This window comes from Rattus rattus, chromosome 5, assembly GCF_011064425.1.
Source record: "Rattus rattus isolate New Zealand chromosome 5, Rrattus_CSIRO_v1, whole genome shotgun sequence".
Classification (NCBI taxonomy): Eukaryota; Metazoa; Chordata; class Mammalia; order Rodentia; family Muridae; genus Rattus; species Rattus rattus.
This window is the reverse complement of record NC_046158.1, coordinates 89,896,242-89,923,330: the sequence shown is the minus strand read 5'-3', so window position 1 is coordinate 89,923,330 and position 27,089 is coordinate 89,896,242. Positions and strand designations below refer to the sequence as shown.

At 35.3% G+C, this 27,089-nt stretch overlaps 1 protein-coding gene across 1 annotated transcript; it reads left to right on the top strand.

Annotated features, from left to right (window-relative positions):
• Positions 1-5,995: 5,995 nt before the first annotated feature.
• LOC116900554 (olfactory receptor 4K14-like) lies at positions 5,996-6,937 on the top strand. Its single transcript, XM_032902280.1, has one exon. The coding sequence runs from the start codon at positions 5,999-6,001 to the stop codon at positions 6,935-6,937; it is 939 nt and encodes a 312-aa protein (XP_032758171.1). The 5' UTR covers positions 5,996-5,998.
• The last annotated feature ends 20,152 nt before the right edge of the window (positions 6,938-27,089 follow it).

Sequence of the window (27,089 nt, the reverse complement as noted above, 5' to 3'; positions counted from 1 at the left end):
TTGCCTGCAAAATTCATGCTGTCTTAATTGAATAGTATTCCATTGTGTAGATGTACCGTATTTTCTTTATCCATTCTTCAGTTGAGGGTCATTTAGGTGCTTTCTAATTTCTGGCTATTAGGAATAAAGCTGAGGAGATGGCAAACCAATATCTATCCCAACTTGAGACCCACCTCATGGACAAGTACCAACCGTTAACACTATTAATGATACTCTGTTATCCCAAGGGGATGGGAACTCCAAGGGAAAACCAACAGAGTCAACTATCTTGGACCACTGGGGCTCACAGGGTCTGAACTACTAACAGAACATAAAGAGACTCCATGTAGGCCTCCCCAAACATATGTAGCAGATGTGCAGCTTGGTCTTCATGTGGGTCCTAAACAACTAGAACAGGAGCTATCCTAAAAGCTGTTGCCTGTATGTGGGATATATTCTTTTAACTCAGCTCCCTTGTCTGGTGGGAAAGGAAGTTCCTAGTTTTGTAGAGATCTGAAGGCCAGGGAGAGGGATACACAGGGAAGTGTCCCCACCTGCTAAGAGGAGAGGGTGACTGAGAGTGGGACAAAGAGTGGGATGTAAAGTGAATAAGGAAATAAATAAATAAATAAATAAATAAATAAATAAATAAATAAATAAATAAATAAATACACAATTCCAGTGACATACTTTCTCCAGCCAATCCACATCACCCCATAACCTGAAACAGTGCTACAAACTGAGAAGGAAATGTTCACATACATGAATCTTTGAGGAACATTCTCACATAAAAATTCAATTGTATGATGTTGGCGATCTTTGAATTAGAGTTCTGCCATTTTCCTCACTCTCTACATAGGCTAACTTTTAGCTGTACTTGTTAGATGTTTCAAATCTAAAATCAGAATAAGTATGTTTGAAGTGTGCATCTATACCTTCTTTCTAAAACATAATTTAAAAAGATAGAAGCAAGATTTCTGCAGGAATAAGGATATTTCTGTGCGAGACTTACAGTTTAAGTTGGACTACTTGAAAATTGGTAAAAGTAGGAGAGAATTAACCGAGGAGTAACCCTCTTACTTTTCTCTATATATACTATGGTACAAATTCACATAGATACATACATGATAAGTATACTGTATACGTTTCAAAATAATTTTCAAAACCTAGTGGGCCTAAACTTGGTACCAAATTCAACATTACATACAATTACAGAACACACTGAAATATATCAGTTATATGACCAAGACTTTACACAGGTGGAATGCATTAGGGAATTATGACCAGAGGATTTTTTTTTCTGGTAAAATCTCACATCTTTAGCAATTGGTCTTGTAAGTATAAAATTTTTGATTCCCTTTGATTATATACATACAGTAAGAGATCAGGCAGCAGAAAGCTTCTCTTTATTCCTTATTGATGAAGATAATAATTTTGAAAAGTTGACTGATATTAACAATGTTGGGATGACCACCAGGTGATTTTATGTGTCCCTTTTTCTATTCTCATAGACATGCAACACTCAGTATCACTCTTTACAAAGAAAACCTCAAGAGATGTCCATGATAATTATTTCCAAACTTCTCATTATGTTCAGAACACAAAATAGATGACATGGGACACCCATGGGACAATTTCAGGAAGAAACTTGGTCAGGCTGAGGGGAAATGTGTCTCTACTAAACATCGGTGTCTTCATAAGCATACTTCAGACGGGAAGAAAATCTGACCAAAAAGAAAATTGTGATGGTAAGTCCTTTTACAAATATCCATTCTGTGTTTTATTGAAATATTTTTTCTTTGCCTTTTTCAGTTTTAGAGGCCAATATGTTTTCCTCACCTCTCCCATTCTGTGAGTTCTCATGTCTGTATCAGATGATCATCAATTTTTATCAGATAATCCATAAAACAGTAAACAGTTAACATTGTCAAATTATTCCCTTCAACTTAACCAAATGTTTTTAATTGAGATAACATAGTTTATAAGAAATATTTCAGTACAGAAATCACAAAATTGATAGCAATCTGAATAAGAAGAGGCATAATACATTAGTATTGTAGAAGTCAGATTTTAAAAATCTGAAAATTAGTATCTAGGGAAAAGAGTTAACATCTCCTAGGGATGCAGCCCCTAATTCTTTGTTATCTGTAGAGTGGTCAGTCCAGATTTAATGTACAATAAACAAATTGGAAACAACAGGTTGTTTGTGTGTAAATATGTGTGTGTGTGTGTGTGTGTGTGTGTACAAGTACATAGACGTGTAATAATAATAATCAAAGAAAAAGAGTCATCAACTTGAGTAGTGGTACTGAAATGGTTTAGGGAGGAGAAAGGGGAAAGTGATATAATTTTACTTCAGTAAAAGCACATTTAATAAGTAATATTAACCTAGCTCCCCTAAAACCAAACAAAAAATACAGACAGACAGATAAATAAACAGACTAAAACACAACAACCTTCCTGCTAGCAAAGACACCTATTACAAGTTACTAAAGTATCACTCTATTGGTCATCAGTATCTATCACTTAGTATCTATTAAGTTGTGTGAATATGACTACGTTTGTAAATATTTACATAAGTACAAATACTAAGACAATTACAAAGTTTAGCACTTTGAAAAAAGCAATCAATAAGGAAAAAACATTACACATAGAAGAAAATTGTTTCTACACCCTAAGAAATGACAATTGTTTGTTGCCCTTCATTATTGTTTATTAATATAAAAGGCAACATTAGAATTTCTAGTCATTTAAAGGCAAAAATTACTGAGATATTTAATAGATTATAGTTTTTCATAAGGTTTTGTAAAATACTGGTAGCTCCTAAGCAAGAGAAGAGAAGAGCAAAGTAGTTGTTATATTCCTGACAATCAATTTGCACGTTAAAATGCCTGTTAAAGATGCATATCTCATAGCTACTGGACAGGTATGCAGGAACTTAGAAGTATAAGTCACAAGTATTTTGAAGCAAATGTATATATTACCATATATATAAATGTATATATTACCACATATTGTCATATGTACATATATTTTATATACATGTGGGTGTGTCCTATATAAGTATATTTTACACAAAGAGCTCATATGAACAACAGACTCATTGCCTATAACCTCAAGAACTAGAAAATATGGTAACAGGAGATAATTCATTGTTCTCTGGGCACTAGAAAAGTTTAATGATTTTTAAACCTCATTACATGTAAAGATTCTCTTCTTTACTATATATAACTATATTAAGTGTGTAATATTTTTAAAGCTATTGTAGTATCTGGAACCATATTTACTAGCATTTCACTTGTCTGGGTGATAGTGTTAATAAGTGGATTTTACTGATACAAAGTTTTATTTACCTCATTCTAGCATTCTAAACATCCTCCAACTTTAATGCTTGTCATTTTTGGCAACTTGCTCAAATGAAGAGAATTCATAAACTTAAAAAAAGAGTTTTGATAAATCATGATCACCAGAATGTATCATAAAACAGATGCAAGATAATTTACATTTACAGATGTATGGTACAAAATTGTGCTACATCTATAGTACTTGGGGAGATAATTTAAAATGCATTACTTGAGATTGATTCTACTTTCCATCAAATTGGATAGGCTGACACATCTCTGTAATGCAATGTTCTTGTCAGAGACAGCCCCTGCGACAGTTGTTAGGGGACCACATGAAGACCAAGTTGTACACATGCTCCAAATCTGTAGGGGGACTAGGTCCAGCCCCTACATGTTCTTGGTTGGTGTTTCAGTCTCAGTGAGCTCCTTTGAGTCCAAGTTAGTTGATTCTTTAGGTCTTCTTGTGGGGCTGTCTGATTCTGTTGTTGTTATTGGATCCCCTTCTTTTAATGGACTGCCTGGTTGGGCCTCAGTTGGAGAGGATGTGCTTAGTCCAGAAGTGCCTGAATGTCCTGGGGTGGGGGGTACAAGGAGAGCTTCCCCTTCCCCTCAGAGAAGAGAAGGATAATGGGGAAAGGGATTTGTAAGGGTAGGACTGTAAGAGGAGGAAGTAGAGCTTTGATCTGGATGTAAAGTGAATAAATATATAAATTAAAGCAAAAACCCCAAGCAAGTGTATTTATTCTCTTAGATAGTAATTCCTTTTATTTGTGGCACACTCTATCCTGACTACCTAAACTTATGCAGAAGAAACACGATTGAAGACATGATAAGGCGCAGAGGAGAGGGGAAAATTCAGGAAGACTCAGCTCTACACAGAAAACAAAGGCAACTAAGAAATGCCGAGAGCTGAGGAAATAGTTTTCATCAGGGCAAACACATCAATAGGTTATCCAGGACCAAAATGATCAGCAGTTATAACTTATAAATGTACAAGTAACATTTACAGACTGAGCAGGTTAGGCTTAGGAATAAATATACATATACATATACATAAACATATACACACTTGTTTATAGCAACAATTACTGAAAAAGAGGCCATGAACTAGAAAGACACATGGAGGAGGTCTATTGAATGATTTGTAGTGAAGAAAGGGAAGGAGAAAATGATGTATTTATACTAATCCCAAAACATAAAAAAAAAATTTAACCAAACCAAGTCAAAATGTTATATAAGAAGTGTCATGTGAAAAAAATCGAAATTATTAAGGAGCACAAGCTCATTGTTGTAGAACTAGGGTATCCTTAGATATTGGGTGAACCCTTGTAAGGTACATGCATTTACTTATATGCTGCCATGCATCTATGGCAGATGGATGTGTTAGCTGATGACATCAAAACTTTTTTTCATTCTCACCGTACCTTTCTGAGCCCTCAAAACAGGAATGCAAATAATTCTGATGATCTCACTGTTCATCTGCCATGTTACTCCCACCTAGAATTTCTAAGGGATTAAAAGATGTGAACTCATAAGATGAATTCACCAAGAGAATTACTAAATGCAACAGAAAATAGCAAATGGTTATCCACCATCCAGCTTTAATTTTATACATTCAATCTGTATAAGCACATTTTTTTGTGCTTTGAGGTGAATAATTGCTTCTCATGATAGTATAACTTCACCATCAACAAAGGCTGACAGCGAAGAACAGCTATGCTTACATATTTATGTAATGTATTCTATTCTGAAAAGCAGCATAGATGTCCAGTAGGTAAGTAACATAATGAGAACATATACTGAAAATGCATTGATGACAAATGATACATTATTCATATCATGAAACTACAAGATTTAAAAGTCTAAGGATTTTCAATATCTTGTAGTTGTAAAATATATAAGTTGATGCAAATTAAAATCCATATTTTCTAGTGCTAAGATTGAACTAACTGACTACTACAGCTCAGATTTGACTATGGTTGCCTTGTTCTTTGATAAATCCACTCCTAAAGATACTTGAATGGTATTTTGAGAATCAGTTTAGTTGAGTAAACAAATTCTATGGTATCTTTGTTTCAATATGCTATCTGTTTATATCTTATAGGCATTCTGCATGCTTCCCCACTGAGGTTTTCTCTACCGGTACTTTAGAACTTTAAGCTTAAATTCTGATTTATCATTGTCATAGATATTCTTTTACTAATGCTCCATGTAAGAGTTATGAATGCTTCCAAAAAATGATTTCATCCTGTCTGACGATATTTTCTGAACTTTAATGCAATTCCTCATAAATTTCTGAGTTTGCAACTCAACTTTTTATAGAATATCATAAATGCTACTAACTCAGACCGTTTAATTAGAAAACACACATTTTTATGGTTTCATACTCCTTTCTTCATCGTCTTATTGCTTTACTGTGAAGTGAATTTCCTGAGAGAGGATGTATATAACAGTCACACCAGATGCTTCTTTTCGTGAAAAGTTGCTCTGGACTCATGATTTACATTGAGCTACAAAGTCATACATAGATTAGATTTCCCTTTACATTTATGTATTTTTATTCAGGCAAGTTTCTATGTGGATGTCTAATTTTACAAATGAAGTAGCCTACCTCATACTTCTAATTGATAATCTTTCTTTCTTTGCAGATTATTTCTAAGGACACACTGAATAAAATGGATGGAGAAAATCAGACAGTTGTGTCAGAATTTATATTCTGGGGACTTGCCAACTCAAAGAATCTTCAGGTCTTACTCTTTCTGATATTCTTAATGCTTTATCTGCTCATCGTGTCTGGAAACATTGTCATCCTGATATTAATAACCACTGATCCCCATCTGCATTCTCCAATGTACTTCTTGTTGGCCAACCTGTCTTTTATTGATATGTGGCTCTCCTCAAACACCACTCCTAAGATGATCACAGACTTTCTTTGGGAAAACAAGACTATTTCCTTTGCAGGATGCATGTCCCAGGTCTTTTTTTCCCATTGCATTGTTGGAGCAGAGATGGTATTGTTGGTGGTAATGGCTTATGATCGCTATGTGGCCATCTGCAAACCACTGCACTATTTTACCATCATGAACCTGAAGCGATGCACTGGGTTGGTGTTGGCTTCCTGGACAGTTGGCTTTATTCATGGTATAAGCTACGTGTTAGTGGTTATGCAGCTACCTTTCTGTGGTCCCAACAAAATAGACAGCTTCTTCTGTGACATGCCACTGGTAATCAAGCTAGCCTGCATGGATTCACATAATTTAAATACTTTAATGAATGCTGAATGTGGTGTTCTGGCTGTAACCTGCTTTGTAGTGTTGCTTATTTCCTACACTTACATCCTTATCACCGTTCGCCAGAGTTCGAAAGCTGGAGCTTTGAAGGCTTTGTCCACATGCAGTGCACATATCACAGTGGTGATGATCTTTTTCGTGCCCTGCATCTTCATCTATGTGTGGCCCCTCAGTATCACCTGGTTGGACAAATTTCTTGCTGTGTTTTATTCTGTTTTTACACCTCTCCTAAACCCAGCCATTTATACACTGAGAAATAAAGAGATGAAAAATGCTATGAAAAGATTCATTGGCAAATTTCTGGGTGCCGCGGGAAATTCCTAATAGCTAAATGTCAACTTATTTCTTCACACAATAAGACTGACTACATTAAAATTCTTTAAAACCTGAAAATATTGTTTTCATTTAAAATTTTACTGAGCTTTCCATAGAGACATAAGTTAATACCTTAAAAAGAATATGACATTTACTGATCAACTATCAGGTAATTGGGAATCCTTCACTTTGAATTATAAATATGCATGCTTTTTCCACAAGAATGCCTTCAAACTATTCTTCCATGTTTTTAATAGAGTCATACTTAACATTTTTGACCAAACTCACATGTTTAAAGTTATGAATAAAATATCAGTAATTTTACATGAGTACTCTGCATATATACCATATATTCCCCAAACTCTTAACTTCCATCGCCAAATGATCAACATCATCACTCTTGTCTTTCCTCAGCTATCTACTAAATTACTAATGGTGTGTGCAGAAAAATTTTAAAAAGATGAAACAAAGAGATAAACTTCATAAGAAACAAGGACTAGCAGTGAACTTTACTTTTTTGTTTTTTTCATAGGCAGATGAATAAATTATAATAAAACAATGAATAAATATTAGTTAGGTTTCAAAGTTATCTCCATTTAGTAATAAAACATATTCTTTAAATTATTACTTAATATTGTATGGTATCCTGACATTTCATCTACATGACTACAGTATCCATTACTTGACTAATTATTAAAACTGTTGTATTTAATTCAGCGGTTAACCACATTAGACATTTAATAAACTATTTGTAAGTATGCATATGTTGCTGTTGCTCAGTGATGCTGAAGATTTTTGCTTTTCCCCCAGTTTGCCCACCGTATCTATGTGGAAAGTCCCTATTAATGAATAAACAGCATACTTTGTTGTCAGGCCACAGAAAAATCAATGTCAAATTGACTAAGGTTCTCTCTTTGATTTGATACCATTCTTTGTACTATAAGTTACTCAGGATACTAGGAATGAAAAGAATTCAATGGCCTTACCCAACACTAGAACTTGCCTGCAAAAATACAAAACTATCTGGCAAGATATGTCCAGTACTGTACACACAGTTGGCTATAGTCTAAGGGGAACCAACCATTTTTTTATGCCTTTTCCACAGGAGAGACTTTATGCCTAGTGCTGTAAGGTTAGTTAAAACTCAAAAGACATTCAAGCAGTTTATTAGTTTCAGATTTTATAATTAGTTTATTTAATTCATTTGGAGTTTTTAAAGGATGAAAGGTAAGGGTCTAATTTTATTCTTCATGTGGACATTCAGATTTATCAAAATTTGTTAAACCTCTTGGTTGTTAAACCAACATTTGATTAAACCTCTTACCTAAAATAACACATAACCCAGTTTCTATTCTAAGGTTTATTCATCTTTAAAATACACAGGCTGATATAATGCAGTAATTCTTTTAACTATTTTCTGTATTTATACAGCTATAGAATTTTTTTTTTAAATTTAAAGTCAATAAACCACTATATAACACATCTTTCAGGGCATTTTTACCCTTTCTATTTATGAAGTATATCTTTTAAATGCCATTAGGTCTTTCTCTAACTTCTTGTGCTGTATGATTGTATAGTATAACTGTAATGTCCTTTATGTCGTAATATACAAAAAGCTTTGATTTTACTAGAGACATATGCAGGAGTATTGTCAGTTTTAATTTGTATAGGTATCCCCATAATAGCCATAGCTTCCAATAGATATATAATTACAGAACCAGCCTTTTCAGAAGTTAAAGCAGTTGCCCATTGAAATCCTGAATATGTTTCTATGGCATGGTTCACATACTTCAATTGTCCAAACTATGCAAACAAAATATATCCATTTGCCAAATTTCGTTTCTTTGGATCCTTTTTGCATTGCTTTCTATAGGTAATGGAGTTTGGTTATACAAAGAGCAAGTAGGACATTTTCTTATAATATTCTTGGCTTGTTGCCAAGTGATAGAAAAATCTTTCTTTAATCCTTTGCTGTTAATATATTGTTTCTTATGAAATTCTGAGGCTTATAACACATTTCCTGTCAATAGCTGATCAGTTTCACCATTAACTTATGCGAGAGGACCTAGTAGCCATGTATGGGATCTGACATGTGTTATACACAATGGATGATTTATATTTCTGATTGCTTGTAGTTGAACAAATAGAGATGTTAATTCTGAATCATCCCAAATAAGTTTAGTGGTTTCTAAATGTAAAACAATATTTTCTTCTTATTAAGAGTCAGGAACTATATGAAGAGATTGAGAAAGATCTAATAATATAGGAATAGCATACAGATCTGGTTTTTTAACTGAATCATAAGGGCTGTGAGCCACTTTACTTATCTTCCCTGATTTATAACCTGCCTTTCCTGGTATACAATAGTGTAGAATTTAGGGGCTCCAGAAATTAGTGTCCCTTTACTATATGAAGGAGAACCCAATTGAATCTTTTTAAAAACTTACGTCTCTTACTTTTGGGATATTTGTTTTAATCTTTCTCAAAAATTACTGCAAGCTCTTTGCCAAAATTCATTTTCTGCCCTTAATGAGGTAATTCCAGCATTAATAAAATGGTACCACAATTTCTGCTGGTTCTATTCTTGCTAATTGACAAAGTCTCACTTTTCTTTTTAGAATCAATTCAGAAATCCTTTTTACATAGGTCTTTAATTTTTTCTGTGCTAAAATATGTATTCTAAAATATAATCTATTTTCTAAATAAAAATTTCTATAGGAGAATTGTAGAGGACATAAAAAACCAAAATACAATCCTGCTTTGGATCCAAACGATTCACATATGCATCCTGTAATTCCTTTTCTATGACAGCCGCTACCTTTTCAGCTTTATCTGATAATTTTCTAGAACTATTTAAGTACTTATATAATATTTGAAACAAATTACTTAATTCATGAGTAGTTAATCCAATTATGGGCTATAGCCAATTAATATCTCTTAGAAATATTTGAAAATAATTAAGAGTTTTTCACTAATCTCTGATGATTTTTACTTTCTGTGGTCAAGTTTTCTATAGAGCTATTATATATCCAAGATAATGAACAGAAACTTCTTTTGATAATTTTTTGGAGCCATTTGTAATATCCTAGCAAGGCAAACTTTGCTTTAATTCATAAACCACTTTTTTCCTAAAGTATTTGCATCTAAATCAGACAGTAACATCATTCATATAATGATAAATTTTAGATTAAGAAAACTTTGCACATTATTTCTAATGGCTATGCTACTAAATGAATACACAAGGTAGGACTGTTGAACATTCTTTGTGGTAATCCTTCTATGATATCTATTTATTTGATAACTATTATTATAAATAGGTATTGAGAAAGTAAACCTTTCCCTATTATGCATATGCAAATATTTATGGAAAAGCAATCTTTTAAATCAATTACTATTAGAGGCTATGACTTAGGTATTAGAGAAGGCAATAGGATTCCAGACTGTTAAAAGAAAATTGCATGGATCATCTTATTTATGGCTTCTAAATTTGTTAAAAGCATCCTCTATTTTCCTGATTTTTATAATCAATTTCATGGGTTGGTAGATTCTTCAATGTGTTGAATATTTAGTTGATCCTGTACCAGCTGTTCAAATTCAGAGTAGAGGTTGGGATATGTCAGCCATGCCCTGTAACAGGTAGGGACTGAGGGATGCTTCAAAAAATTTGAGGCCAGGTCAACTTTGCTATGTTAAATATGGACCTTAGCACCTCATCCTGGGTCTGAAACCCTACATCAACATCAACATGTCTGTTTTTATGGCAATAAAATGCTTTTTAAAAAAAATCACTACTCTGTATAATAACTTGATCTTGGGAATGGTGATATTTTCTTGTTATTTTATTATTTTATTTTATTAGTTATTTTTATTGTTCAATTTATTTTTAGCTATTCTGTGTTTTTGTTCTCCTATATGAGGTTGAGAATTGTCCTTTCAAGATCTGTGAAACATCATTTTAGACTTTTGAAAGGGATTGTATTAAATGCGTGGATTGCTTTCGGTAGGATTGCCTTTACAATCCATGAGCATGGAAGATCATTCCATCTTTTGATACCTTTTTCAACTTCTTTCTTCAAAGATTTGAAGCTATCAACATACAAGTCTTTAACTTGATTTACTTCTGTTACCACAGAACAGTTTATGTTATTTAAGACTATGGTGTAAGGTGATATTTTTATGATTTATTTACACCTTAGTTGTCATCACTGTATCAGGGGGATACTGATTTTTATGAGTTATTTTGCATCCATATTCTTTGCTGAATGTGTTTGTTAATTGTAGAAGTTCTCTGGTTGCACTGTTATTGTCACTTATATATACTTACACAATCTTTAAAATAAGATAATTTGGCCACTGTCTTTCCTATTTGTATCCACTTGTTCTCTTTCAGATGTCTTGATGATCTAGTTAGGCTTTAAACACTGTCACTCATGGTTATGGTTTAGTGCTGTGAAGAGAAAAATGACCAAGAATATGGCAACTGTTATTAAAGAACATATGTAATTAGGGATGGATCACAGTTCAGGGTTCAGCCCATTGTCATAATGGTGGGAAGCACAATGACATTCAGGCAGACATGGCTGTGGAGAGGACCTGAGAGCTCTATATCTGTATCTGCAGGCAACAGGAAGAGATAGAACAGACCTCAAAAGCCCACCTTCAGTCACATACTTTCTCTAGCAAGGCCACACCTAATTCAACAAGGCCACAACTAATAGTGCTAATCCCTGTTAGTTTATGGGGGTCATTTTTTATTCAAACCAGCAGAACTACTATATTGAATGGATATGCAGAGATTAGATAGACAACCTTGTCCTTTAACCTGATATTAGTGGAATTGCTTTGAGTTTTTATTCATTTAAATTGATGTTGGCTATGGGTTTTTATAACTGTCTTAACTATTTTTAGGTATGTCCCTTGCACCCTTCATCCCTTTATGACTTTTGCCATAAAAGGGGTGTTATATTTGTCAAAGGCTTTTTCCGCATCTAATGAGATATTCACATGTTTTAACTTTTATTTTGTTTAAATGATAAATTACATTTGCTTATTTTCATATATTGAATCATCCTTGCATCTGTGAGATGAAGTTTAGTTGATTTAGGAAGATGATATTTTTGATGTGTTTTTATTTCAGACTGTAAGTATTTTATTATGTAGTTTTGCATCTATGTTCATACAATTAGTCTGTAATTGTCTTTCAGTGCTGGTTTTTATGTCAGGATAAAAATAGTCTCATAAGACAAATAATCTTATTAAAAAATGGAGTTCAGAGCTAAACAAAGAATTCAGAGCTGAAGAATGCTGAATGGCTGAGAAACACCTAAAGAAATGTTCAACATCTTTAGTCATCAGGGAAATGCAAATCAAAACAACCCTGAGATTTCACCTCACACCAGTGAGAATGGCTAAGATCAAAAACTCAGGTGACAGCAAATGCTGGCAAGGATGCGGAGAAAGAGGAACACTCCTCCATTGTTGGTGGGGTTGCAGACTGGTACAACCATTCTGGAAATCAGTCTGGAGGTTTCTCAGAAAATTGGACATTGAACTGCCTGAGATCCAGCTATACCTCTTGGGTATATACCCAAAAAGATGCTCCAACATATAAAAAGACACGGCTCCACCATGTTCATCGCAGCCTTATTTATAATAGCCAGAAGCTGAAAGAACCCAGATGCCCTTCAAAGAGGAATGGATACAGAAAATGTGGTACATCTACACAATGGAATATTACTCAGCTATCAAAACAATCTAGGTTTATGAAATTTGTAGGCAAATGATTGGAAATGGAAAATATCATCCTGAGTGAGCTAACCCAATCACAGAACGACATACATGGTATGCACTCTTTGATAAGTGGCTATTAGCCCAAATGCCTGAATTACCCTCGATGCCTAGAACAAATGAAACTCAAGAGAGGATGATCAAAATGAACAATGCTTCACTCCTTCTTTAAAAGGAACAAGAATACCCTTGGCAGGAAGAGAGAGGCAAAGATTAAAACAGAGACTGAAGGAACACCCATTCAGAGCCTGCCCACATGTGGCCCATATACAGCCACCCAATTAGATAAGATGGATGAAGCAATGAAGTGCAGGCCGACAGGAGCCGGATGTAGATCTCTCCTGAGAGACACAGCCAGAATACAGCAAATACATAGGCGAATGCCAGCAGCAAACCACTCAACTGAGAACGGGATCCCCGTTGAAGGAATCAGAGAAAGGACTAGAAGAGCCTAAAGGGGCTTGAGACCCCATATGAACAAAAATGCCAAGCAACCAGAGCTTCCAGGGACTAAGCCACTACCCAGACTATACATGGACTGACCCTGGGCTCCAACCTCATAGGTAGCAATGAATAGCCTTGTAAGAGTACCAGTGGAAGGGGAAGCCCTTGGTCCTGCCAAGACTGAACCCCCAGTGAACATGATTGTTGGGGGGAGGGTGGTAATGGGGGGGATGATGAGGGGAACACCCACATAGAAGGGGGGATTAGGGTGATGTTGGCCTGGAGACCGGGAAAGGGAATAACAATAGAAATGTAAATAAGAAATACTCAATTTAATAAAGATAAAAAAATGTAGTCTCATAAAACGAATTGGGCAACATTTCTTTTATTAAAGTTGTGGTATAATTTGAGCAGTATTGGCATCATCTCTTCATTGAAAGTCTGATAGAATTCTTTACTTAAACCATCTACCTCTGGTGGGTTTTGTGTGGTTGTTGTCATTGTTGTTGTTGGGCTTATAACATTCTCTTTTATTTTAGGATGGCTTATAGGTCTATTTAAATTGTTTATGTGAGCATGTTTTAAATTTGATAAGGAGTACCTACTGAGATGATTTTCCATTTCACTTAGATTTCTTATTTGGTTGAGTATAGGTTTTTAAACCATGTCCTCATAATTCTTTGGTTTCCTTAGTGTTTGTAGTTATTCCTCCCCCCAGCCCCAACCTCCTTAGTTTCTGACTTTGTCATTTGGATATTATTTTTCTACCTTATAGTTACTTTGGAAAAGGGTTTGTCAATCATAGTGATTTTATTTAAAAAACTATTTGTTAATTTTTTTGTATAGTTTTATTGGTTTCAGCCATAAATTTGATTATTTCTTCCCATCTACTCCTGAGATATGATTTCCTCTTTTTGTTCTAGAGATTTGTGGTGTTCTATTCAATTGAGAGTATGACATATCCATGTTTTTTACAGAGGTGTTTAGCATTATGAACTTACCTCTTAGAACTCAGTAGATTTTGGTAATACAGATACACAAATATATTTTCTGAGTGGTCACTGAGAAGAGAATCAGAAAGATGACTTAGCTTACAAGATTCAATGTTTTCTCATACATCAGATTTTGCCCCTCTGTGCTGTGTACTTATAAATATACCCATGTTGTGTGAGGAGAGTATCTTTAAATCACTGTTTGTTGGCCTAGCTTTTATTCACCATCTGAATATGTTTCATAGGCAAAACTCACCCAGCCAACATTCTGAATAAAAGAAAACCCTGTAGATAATTATCTTGGACTTCTCTTGAGGGTTTCATTATTAAGAATGATACAATGTGCTGCATATTTATGAAATATAACAGGTATAAACAAAATGAATAAATAATTCCAGAGACTAAAATTAATGAACAAATTTTAATTTTTTTCCTGTGGCCATTACACAGTGATACTTTATTCATATTATAAACAATTGTTCCCAGTTTTAAGAGAAGACATGTGTTGTGTTTTCTGCATGACCAGAACAATGTGGTTTTCTAATGCATGATGAAGCTATCTCAAGCAGGCAGGCAATGCTGAGCATATAGAAGTTGTATTTCTGTATGTTTGAGAATTTCATATAGTGGCATGTATGAACTTGATTTTTAAATCATTAAAACCATAGGAAGTCTAAAGGAGGACACTGTTGTTAATTTGTGTGTGTGTGTGTGTGTGTGTGTTTGTGTGTGTATGTGTGTGTACATGTGTGTGTGTATGTATTCATATATATGTTTGTGGGACATGTAGATAATGCTATCAGATTGAAGAACTGGTAGCAAGGTTGAGTAAGCTCAAACCCTGTGGATTGACAATGTTAGGAGTAAGACCACCTCCATGACTAACTCTATTTGTTCTTGAACAGGTAAATATAGCACTCCCCTGAGAGAACCATGCCAGTCTGTAGGTAAATCACCTGGAGTCCTTCCACATGAAAATAGACTATCACTAAAATCTCAGACTGAGTCAATGGGAAGTATCTTCCCCTGGATCCCACACTACTTCTCAATGTTTATAAAGCCCCTATCCACATGGAATGAAGTACACAAGTTATTTCAATTAAAATCATGTGGGAGTGGCTGTTTTACTGAACTGTAACACTTTGGGGAAGAACTCTTTTTCCCGAAGCTTTCAATGCTGGACCTTGGACTCACCTAGCAGGCCAGGATCACAACAGGCCCTGCTGTTGGCATTGGCATTAGTACAACTGCAGACAAGATCTCGAACTCTGGCTACCTGCCCTGCATTGACTGACCAAACCTCCTCGCTTCCCTTTCATGAGCTACAACACTTTCAGTTTTCATGGCCAGATTGAGATTCACAAATCTATTTGTCTGAGTTGCACAAAGAATGATGCATCTCATGTTTAAAAAAAGCTTTATTGTAATAAATTATGTAACTGCTAATTAATAAATGCAATCTAATGGAATATCTCTATCCATTTTCCTTTTCTCTCTCTAGTAATATTCTTGCATCTGAAACATACTTTGTCTAATATTCATGTAGCTGCTGAAGTTTCTCTTGATGTATATCATGATCATGTGTTTTTCTCATTTTCCTTTTAGATGTAGCCCATGCTGGATACTACTCATGTAGCCAAGAACCTAAGTCTAGAGTGAAGAAGGACATAGGGGAAAATCAAATAATACTGTTCTACTAATGAATAAGATGACTCCTAATTGCATGTTAGTGTCTTGCTCAACCATCACCATTAGAAGTTTCTTCCTGCAGCATATAGGAGCAAATATTATAACACACAGAATGAAACCTTGAACACTCATCCCTAAATTGAATGTCTTTAATGGCTTTCCTTGGCTCAGGGAACTATCTTCCTGTGTGTCTCTGTACCCATATCATAGAGTTTTTATCAGTACTGCTATTTAATATTGCTTGTGGTCAGGGAAGGTGATTCCCCCAGAATTTCTTTTATTGTTGAGGATAGTTTTAATTAACCTGGGACTTTTGTTAATCCAAATGAACCTGCAACTTGCTCTTTCTAACTCTATGAAGAATTGAGTTGAAGTTTTGAAGGGGATTGCATTGAATCTGTGGTTTGCACTCTGCAAGATGGACATTTATACAATATTACTCCTGCCAATCCATTAGCATGGGAAGTCTTTCCATCTTCTGAGATCTTCTTCAATTTCTTCCGAGACTTCAAGTTCTTGTCATATAGATCTTGCACTTACTTGGTTAAAGTCACACCAAGATATTTTATATTATTTGGGACTATTGTGAAGGGTGTCATTTCCCTAATTGCTTTCTCAGCCTGTTTATAATTTGAGCAGAGGAATGTTACTGATTTATTTGAGTTAATTTTATAACCAGCCATTTTGCTGAAGTTGTTTATCAGACTTAGTAGTTCTCTGGTGGAACATTTGGGGTCACCTAAGTATACTATCAAATCATCTGCAAATAATGATATTTTGACTTCTTCCTTTTCAATTTGTATCCCTTTAACCTCCTTCCGTTGTCTGATTGCTCAGGCAAGGCCTTTGAGTACTTTATTGAATAAGTAGGGGAGAGTAGGCAGCATTGTCTAGTCCCTGATTTTAGTGGGATTGCTTTAAGTTTTCTCCATTTAACTTAATGTTAGCTACTGGTTTACTGTATATCTCTTTTACTATGTTTAGGTATGGGCCTTGAGTTCCTGATCTTTACAGGACTGTTATCATGAAGGGGTGTTGAATTATGCTAAATGCTTCCTCAGCATCTGATGAAATAATCTTGTGGTTTTGTTCTTTGAGTTTGTTTATATAGTGGATTGCATTGATGGATTTCCATATACTGAACCATCTCTCCATCCTTGGGATAAAGCCTATTTGATCATTATGGATGATTGTTTGATATGTTCTTAGATTCGGTCTTTGAGTATTTTATTGAGTATTTTTGCAGCAATATTTATAAGGGAAATTGGTTCCCTTTTCATTTCTGATTTCTTCTTTCTTTTTGAGTCTTTGTGTGGTTTAGGTGTAAGCATAATTGCGGCTTCATAGAAGGAATTTGGTAGTGATCCATCTGCTTCTATTTTGTGGAATCCTTTCATCAGTATTGGTATGAGGTCTTCTAAGAAGGTCTGATAGATTTCTACACTAAATCCTTCTAGTCCTGGGCTCTTTTTGGTTGAGAGACTTTTAATAACTGCTTCTATTTCTTTAGGAGTTATGGGGTTGTTTAGAGGGTTTATCTGTTCCTACCTTGGTACCTGGTATTTGTCTAGAAAATTGTCCATTTCCTCTAGATTTTCCAGTTTGGTTGAACATAGGCTTTTGTAGTAGGAGCTGATGATTTTTTTCAAATTTACCCATATTCTGTTGTTATGCTTCCCTTTTCATTTCTGATTTTGTTAATTTGGATACCCTCTCTGTGCCCTCTGGTTAGTCTGGCTAAGGGTTTATCTGTCTTGTTGATTTTCTCAAAGAACCAGTTCCTGGTTTTGTTAATTCTTTGTGTAGTCCTTTTTGTTTCTACTTGGTTGATTTCAGCCCTGATTTTGATTATTTTCTGCCTTCTACTCCTCTTGGGTGTATTTGCCTCTTTTTGTTCTAGGGCTTTTAGTTATGCTGTCAACTTGCTAATGTATGCTCTATCCTGTTTCTTTTTGGAGGTACTCAGTGCTATGAGTTTTCCTCTTAGCACTGCTTTCATTGTGTCTTATAAGTTTGAATATGTTGTGCCTTCATTTTTATGAGATTCTAGGAAGTCTTTAATTTCTTTTTTATTTATTCCTTGACCCAATTATCATTGAGTAGAGTGTTGTTCATCTTCCATGTATATGCGGGCTTTGTGTTGTTTTTGTTGTTATTGAAGACCATCCATTGCTCTTGGTGATCTAACAGGATTCATGGGATTATTTCTGTCTTCCTGCATCTGTTGAGGCCTGTTTTGTGGCCAATTATATGATCAATTTTGGAGAAGGTACCAGGAAGTACTGAGAAGAACGTATATCCTTTTGTTTTAGGGTGAAATGTTTTATAAATATCTGTTAAATTCATTTGGTTCGTAACTTCTCTTAGTTTCTCTATGTTTCTGTTCAGTTTATTTTTCCATGATTTGTCCATTGATCAAAGTGGGGCATTGAAATCTCCTACTATTATTTTGTGAAGTGCAATGTATGCTTTGAGTTTTAGTAAGGTTTCTTTTATGAATGTAGTTGCCCTTGCATTTGGAGCATAGATTTTTAGGATTCAGAGTTTGTCTTGGTTGATATTTCCTTTTCTGAATATGAAGTGTCCTTTATTTTTTTGATAACTTTTGGTTGAATGTCGATTTTATTCGATATTAAAATGACTACCAGCTTATTTCTTCAGACGATTTGCTTTGAACGTTGTTTTTCCGCCTTTTACTCTTAGGTAGTGTGAGTCTTTGTCACTGAGGTGTGTTTTCTATATGCAGCAAAATACTGGGTCCTCTTTATGTATCTGGTCTGTTAGTCTATGTCTTTTAATTGGGGAATTGAATTCATTGATGATAAGAGATATTAAGGAATAGTGATGTTGGTTCCAGCTAATTTTGTTGTTAGAGGTGGATTATGCTTGTATGTCTCTCTTCTTTTGGTTACATTGCAAGGAGATTACTTTCTTGGGTTTTCTAGGGTGTAGTTTTCCTCCTTGTGTTGGAGTTTCCCACCAATATCCTTTGTAGGGCTGGATTTCTAGAAAGATATTGTGTAAATTTGTCTTTGTCATAGAATATATTGGTTTCTCTATCTATGTTAATTGAGAGTTTTGCTGGATACAGTAACCTGTGTTGGCATTTGTGTTCTCTTAGTGTCTAGTATCACATATGACATCTGCCTAGGATCTTTTGACTTTCATATTCTCTGGTGAGAATTCTGGTCTAATTCTTATAGGCCTGCATTTATAAGTTATTTGACATTTCCCCCTTACTACTTTTAATATTCTTTCTTTGTTTTGTGAGTTTGGTGTTTTGACTATTATGTGATGGGAGGAATTCCTTTTCTGGTTCAATCTATTTGGAATTCTGTAGGCTTCTTGTATGTCCTTGGGCATCTCTTTCTTTACGTTAGTGAAGTTTTCTTCTATAATTTTGTTGAAGCCATTTAAATTGGGAGTCTTCACTTTTTTCTATACCTATTATCCTTAGGCTTGATCTTCTTATTGTGTCCTCAATTTCCTGAATGTTTTGGGTTAGGATCTTTTTGTGTTTTTCATTATCTTTGACAGTTGCGTCAATGTTTTCTGTGGTATCATTTGCCCCTGAGATTCTCCCTTCAATCTCTTGTATTCTGTTGGTGATGCTTGCATACATGACTCCTCATCTTTTCCTAGGTTATCTGTCTTCAGGGTTGTCTCTCTTTGTGCTTTCTTTATTATATCTATTTCCCTTTTCATATCCTGGATGGCTTTCTTCAATTTCTTCACCTGTTTGGTTGTGTTTTCTGGTAATTCTTTATGGAATTTTTGTTTTTCTTCTTGTAAACAAGGGCTTCTACTTGTTTACCTATGTTGTCCTGTATTTCTTTAATAGAGTTATTGTGTCCTTCTTAAAGTCCTCTATCATCATCATGAAATATGATTTATATGCGATACGAAATACGATTTATATGAAATATGATTATATTTAATATTATATTTAAATATGTGTTATAAGGCCATCAGGTGGGTTGCTTGGAGTAGAAAGTTCAGTCATACCTCTGCTCTTAGGTGTGTAGGTACTCCTGGTGAATGGCTTTCAGCTCTCAGCACCAGCAGAAAACTGAAGGGTCCTGCCCTTGACTGTTCCTAGGTCCCTGTATCCATAGGGCACAGAGGGCACTAGGTAGGTTATTCTTGGTCAACATGTGAGCAGAAGTAGTTGTCTCCCCTGACGTCTCAGGATTTTCCACACTTCTGAGGGTCCAGCTCTCTCCCCTATGGGATTTGAGTGCAGGGAGCTGTGGGACTGGTTCAGATCAGTTCTGGGCACAGACAGAAACTAGTAGATTCCTTCTGTTGACTATTCCTAGATTCCTGTATCCAGAGGTCACTAGGTGGGTTCCTCTTGGGCCAGGAATTTGAACAGAAGTAACAGTCTCACCTGAGGTCTTAGGATTTTCCAAATTTCTAAGAGTTCAGCTCTCTCCCCCATGGGATTTGAGTGCAGGGAGCTGTGGGACTGGTTCAGTTCCTGGGCAGAGAAGACTCTTAACATCTGCAGCCATGTTCTCTCAAGTGAGGGCTGGCACAACTTAGGTCAAGGTCATGATTTGAAAGTAAGATGGGGACAAAGCTTTTGTAAGGTGGGAGAGAAGGAGAAGGAAGGAGAATCAAGATGGAGATGGGGAAGGATGACCAAGACCCAGGTGGTCTTAAATTGCCAAGGTAGTTGGGATGGATTTCTCAAATTTATTTTCTCTAGGTGGGCAATTTATCTCATCCATTGGTTGTAAGTTTACTGTATGGATGTATTGTGGATTGGGAATTTAACATATAAATTTGATTGTTGGTTTGCAGTTTATTGAGTCTTGATTTTAACAGGTTGTTGGTAGTTTATATTATCAGTATAAGGGGGCAGATGTTAGAATGTAAACATAGCAATGGTAGAGAGTTATGAGAGTGTAGCCACCACTGGGACTAGTGAGTAAGATGCTTTGCTGACTGAGATGAAAATATCCTGCAGATGCCATGGGGCCCTATGGTGTCAGCACTAATGTGAGATAAAAGAAACCGGGTTTTATTATTTACAACAGTGATATCTGCTCCAGTGTCAACCATTCCATCAATCTCAATATTGTTTATTGGTATTCTTAGTTTTGGCCTTTGGTCCTCTATAGAAGTTTTCCAAAATATTTGTTTTTGGTTCTGTTTTAAGTTTTTTGAATTGTTTATAAAATTTGTCTTTGCCTTCTTGTCTGATCTCACAACATCCATCTTTAAAAGAGTGATGTTTAATTGTCCTGCCTGTCACTGGGGCCTGCAAGAGGTCCCCCTGGGAGTTTTTTGGTCTGTTGTTGCTCTACATTCCCTAGGCAAATTCCTCTGCCACATCTTTGACAATATTCCAAATGGCATAGGCCCCCTATTGGGATTGTTTTGTTTTGTTTTGTTTTTTCCTGCAGTTATTTCTGAATGACCCTGCTCGCCACAATTAAAACATTTGAAATTTTGGGTTATTTCTAGGTCTCTAGTGGCAGTTTCTCCTATTACTGACATATCAGGTGAGTGAGGTCTAACATCGGCTGTATTTCTATTTCACTCATCAATTGATGCTGACCCTGCCCTCAGTGGTCTGATTACTTCCTTTCATTCAGCATTTGCATTTTCAAAGGCTAAAGACTCAATTATCACCTTTCTGGCTACTGAATCTCATTTCAAAAGTCAGGAAAGATTTCCTTTGCATGACTTGAGTAAATAGTTCAATTCTTTTTCCTGATTCTGTGACTTTGTCCCAGGTCTTTAAGGCTGACCATTGACACAATGCCAGAGTTTCTTAGTCATATAGAGCCTGGACCTCTACCTCAGCAAATCGACCTTCACCAAGACGCTGATCTGTGGAAATATCCCTACCCCTGGCTCTATTTTGTTGTTCTATCTCCCTCGCCCCTTCTCTCTACCACGAGAGCCATTGTAAATATGATGCTGGTTCTAATATTGCTTTTGCCATATCCTTCCAGTCTTTGGGGATTATTCCATTTTTAACAGCTCAAGAAGTCAGAATTTGTTTTACAAATGGCAAATGAATTCCAAAATTAGTGACACTTTCCTTAAATTTCCTCAGTTCTAACAAATCCATAAGTTGCCATTCAAATTACTGATAACCTTGTAGATGATCATCGTCTAGAGGTCTTTGTTATATACTAGCCAGATAGACTAAAGTTTGTTTTCTAGTAACCTTTGGTTGGCTTTCTCTAATTTTATCTTCTGTTTCTACCTGAGTATTTTCCTTAATTGAGATTTTAAATTCCTCCCTTAAGGTGTACATGTTTCATATTTCTTATTTTGTTGCTCCTCCTGTTTCTTGAGTTCCTGTATTCTCTGCTCAAGGTTCTGCCTCCATATTTTAACTTTTTCTTTATATTGCAACTCTGATATTCTGCTATCCATTTTATTTTGATGGATTAATTATAAAAGGTTTTTCTCCAGGTCTTGTTTCCAATCCTCATTATTTTCTCTCTGCTGGTCAGTCTGACCTGTGAGCCGTTGTATCCTTTGTTCCAGCTCCTGTCTCCCACCTTCATTTTCATTTTCCTGTCTTTTGTTCTGATCTGTAATTCCCTGTGTCTTCAATTCTAGTGTTTCCTCTAGGCCATGTTGCCAATTCTTAAATTTTTATTTTTGTTGTACATGTTGCTCTATAATTTCCTGTATTTTTTGTTCTAGACCCTGATTCCATAATCTTAACTTTTCTTCATGTTGTAATTCTAATATTGAAGCATCTGCCTTTTTTTGATTTGCTAGCTTTAGTAAATTATCCTCTAGATTTTGCTTCTAAATTTTTTCTCTATCTCCTTGCTGTTCAGTCTGGTGAGTCAATTGTTGAGTCCTTTATTCTAGCATCTCTTCCAGCTCCTGTTGCCAACCTTAATTTTCTGCTTTCTGTTCCTTATCTCGACCTATAAAATCTAGAACCTTTAGTTCTAGTATTACCTGTAATCTCTTTTCTAAGGCAAGGAATCTTTTATCTAAGGCTCTGTCTATTGAGAAGACATAGTAGATCAAAAGAATAAATATTGCCCTACTGGTAAATGACAAGGTTTCTATATCTTTTAAATCCATCCCTGTCAAACCACTCAGAATATCACCCCTTAAAGCCCAAAGGTATTTATTGTGTTTCTCATCTTAAGTATCACAAACATGTTTCTCTCTTTATTATTAATGTATGATGTTTATTATCTGGTCGGGGTCCTATGCACCTTTATCTCCCTCTCTTGTTCTATTCAGAGTTTGTCTGAGTGTATCCTGTCTTGATATAAGGGGATACAGGGAAGCCAACAGAGAAATATCAGTTCACTATGTCTCCCCAAGATCAGCTCTGAATTGGGGTGCTGCCCCTGGCCTAAGCTGTCTGTTTGGTGCTTGGGGAGGGAGCCTCTCTGCAGTTCTCTGTAGGCCCCTCAGATCCAGTCAGCTTTCAAATATTGCTGCCACAGCCTTGTATTGGGGGTGAGGGGAGGGGCATTGATCTTTTATCTGAAGTTAGTTAAGTTCTATCAATACGTGGGTTGCCATTTTGTTGTGGTAAATCTCCAACCCCAATAAGCACATGAAAGGAATATGCAACTCAGTTATATATTTATAAACTGCATACCTGTATTGGGCAGATATGCCTCCATACCACTGTGTTCCCTGGCTATGAAGTAGCTGCTACTTGCAGATTCTCCAGGCCATGCCCTTCTGGTCCATCGTCTTTCCAACTTCCCCCCTCTGTTCTCCCGTTTGTCATCTCTTCCATGTCCTCCTCCTGCCCTCCTCTTTCTGTCTTGCCTAGAAAACCTGCCTCTACATTTTTGTCTAGGGATTGGCTATTTGTCACCATTCTTAGCCAATCAGATAATTAGGGGAAATTCCTCTACAGGGGTTGTTTCCAGTCTCTGGCTATTATAAATAAAGCTGCCATGAACATAGTGAAGCATGTGTATTTGTGGTATGGTGGAATATCTTTTAGGTATTTGCTCAGGAGAGGTATAGCTGGGTTTTCAGGTGAACTATTTCCAATTTTCTGAGGAACGGCCAGAATGAATTACAGAATAATTGTATAGCTTTGCAATCTCACCAGCAATGTAAGGGTGTTCCTCTTTCTCCACGTCCTTGCTAGCATGTGCTGTTTGTTGTTTGAGTTTTTGATCTAAACCATTCTGATTTGTGTAATATGAAATCTCAGGATCATTTTGATTTGCATTTCCCTGATAACTATGGATGTTAAGCATTTCTTTAAGTGCTCCTTGGCCATTGGAAATTCCTCTGTTGAGAGTTCATTGTTATCTCTTACCCCATTTTCAAATTGGGATATTTGGGTTATTAGAGTACAACTTCTTGAGCTTTTAAATCTATTTTGGATGTTTGCCCTCTGTCAGTTGTAGAGTTAGTCATGAGGTTCAATTTCATGAGGTTCAATTTATCAAATATTAATCTTCTTGCCATAGCTATTTTTCAGAAGGAAGTGTTTATTTTGATCCAGACAAAGAAGAATCTTGGATGACAGGAAATATGGACACAAGTGCTAGACTTAATGGCAGAGATAAGAAGCTAAAAGCTCACTTCTTCAAACTCAAGATGAAGTCAAGCATAGGAATCTGAAGTAGCTCCCAATTTTAATTCTTAAAACCCACTCCCAGTGACATATTTTCTTTAGCAAGTCCACACCTCTGCAAAACCTTCTCAAACAATGTCACTAACTGAGAAGAAAGTGTTCAGATTCATGAAACTTTAGGGGACATTCTCATGCAAAATATCACATGGGTGGTGTTGGAGATCTTTGAATTCAAGTTACCATTTCCCCAACTCTCTATACATGATAATCTTTACCTGTATTTCTTAGATGTTTTAAATCTAAAATTAAAATAAGCATGTTTGAAATGTGTGTTTATGTCTTCTTTATAAAACTTAGTTGAAGAAGACAGAGGCAATATATATCTAAGAATAAAAGATGTTTGGTGTGCAATCTAAATTCAACTACTAGAAAATTGGGGAAGGTAGAAGGAGAGAATTGAGAGAGTGACCCTAGGGTGGGTCTCTCTCTTTCTCTCTCTGTCTCTCTCTCTGTCTCTCTGTCTCTGTCTCTCTCTCTCTCTCTCTCTCTCTCTCTCTCTCTCTCTCTCTCTCTCTCTCTCTCTCTTTTCTCTCTCTCTCCACACACACACACACACACACACACACACACACACACACACACACACACACAGTGGTACAAATTCACATGCACACATACACAATAAGTATAGCCAAATAATTTTCAAAAACTTTATGGGTTTAAACAGCTTGATGGCAAATTCAAACTTGTAAACATCACATATAATTGCAGAGCACTCTGAAATTCATCAGTTATGTGACCAAGATTTGACCCAGATTGCATGTTATGGTATTATGTTCACAGAATTTTTTTAAATGTATCATCTCACACTTTAACAATTGGGTGCATAAGTATAAAATGTTTAGAGTCACTTTGATTAAAAATAAAAAGGCAGCAGCAAACTTCACTTTATTCATTACTGACGATGTAGAGAATAGTTTTGAAAAATTGATTAGCATTATCAATGCTGCTGCGACTACCAGGAGTATTTCCTTGTCTCTCTTTCTATTTTCATAAATAAGTAACACTCAGTATCAGTCTTAACAGATAAATCCCCAAGAGGTGTCCAAGATAATTATATCCAAGACTTTTGTTTCATTCAGAATACAGAATAGGTGACATTGGATACCCATGGGACAATTGCAGGAAAAAAAGATAAGTCAGCCTGTGGGGAAATTTGTCTTTACACAACAGTAATGTCTTCATAAGAATACATCAGATGGAAAGAATATCTGAAACACAGGAAAATTGAGTTTTGGTAAGTCATTTATGATATTATTCTATTTGAAAATCCTCAAAATAATTCTAGTTATTACTTTTTAACGATACCCAGTATATGATGTGCTGAGAATTGCTTGGTTTTTTTTATTTTCTTTTTGTTTTAATCATCTTCAGGGCCCAATTCATGAGTTTCCTAAACCTGGCCTATTCATGAGTCTTCAAGTCTATCCCAGAAGATCATCATTCTTTATCAGATAAGAGCAGTATTCAGCTAGCATTTTACAAATCTCTTTTCAACCTAACCAAATAAAATATTTTTAATTCAGAGTCAGTAGGATATAATAAGATAACTTTCATCATATAAATATAAAAATGATAGCAATTCAAGTGAGAAGAGACATAATAACATGGGTACTTTTGAACTCGGATTTTAAGTATCTGAAAACTATTCTTTATGGAAAAGGAGGAACAACATCTCTCAGGGATGAGCCCTCTAATTTGTTGTCAAATGTAGAGTGGTCAAACCTGAATTTATATACAATAAGATAGTTTGACCTAATAGTCTTTCTGTGTGTGTGTGTGTGTGTGTGTGTGTGTGTCTAAAATATTACTGTATAAGTTGTCAGTATCTAAGTTTAGTAAATATTACTATATCCATAAATATATAAATATTAATACTCAGACTATTACACTGTTTGACACTTTGATAAAAGACCAACCAATATGGAAAAAAAGGTTACACATAGAAGAAAATTGTTTGTTTGTAGACTCTAAAAGAAGATAATTCAGTTTGCTTCTCTTCATTAATATTTGTTAATATAAAACTAACATTGGAATTGCCATTATTAAGGGTGAAAATTACAGTGATGCTTTAAAAGATTGTTTTTCATTAGTTCTTGTACAATACTGATAACTGCTTGGGATATGAAGAGAAGGGTGAAGTGGTTGCTATGTTCCTGACAACCATTTTGTATGTCAAATATTTCTTTTGTAGCTTCATATCTCATAGTTACTGAAGAGGTATGTAGGAACTTAGGAAAAATATAAGTGCAAGAAGTACACACAAACATGTACTTTATAGCAAATATATGCATATATGTATATATGACATATATTGTCATACATAAAAATGTTCTATATATTGTGTGTGATTTTATATGCATATGTCAGACAGAGCTCATTTGAATAACAGACTCATTGCCTATAACCTCAAGAACTGTATTGTTTACTTATTCACTAGAAATTATGGAAAAAAAGAAGAAAATTCACAGATCACTATACTCTGGATATTAGAAAGGCTTAATGATTCTCATGTGTGTATTTTCTTTTGTATCTTTACTATGCATTGCCTAGTTAACTGTATAACACCTTTTTCAGCTATTATAGTATATGACTTCATTTTTACTAGCATTTCATTTATCACCTGGAAGTAAAACATTCTGAAGAT

What these genes read in the sequence shown, in the direction of transcription:
- LOC116900554 (XM_032902280.1), top strand. Translation starts at nt 5,999, where the DNA reads ATGGATGGAGAAAATCAGACAGTTGTGTCAGAATTTATATTCTGGGGA.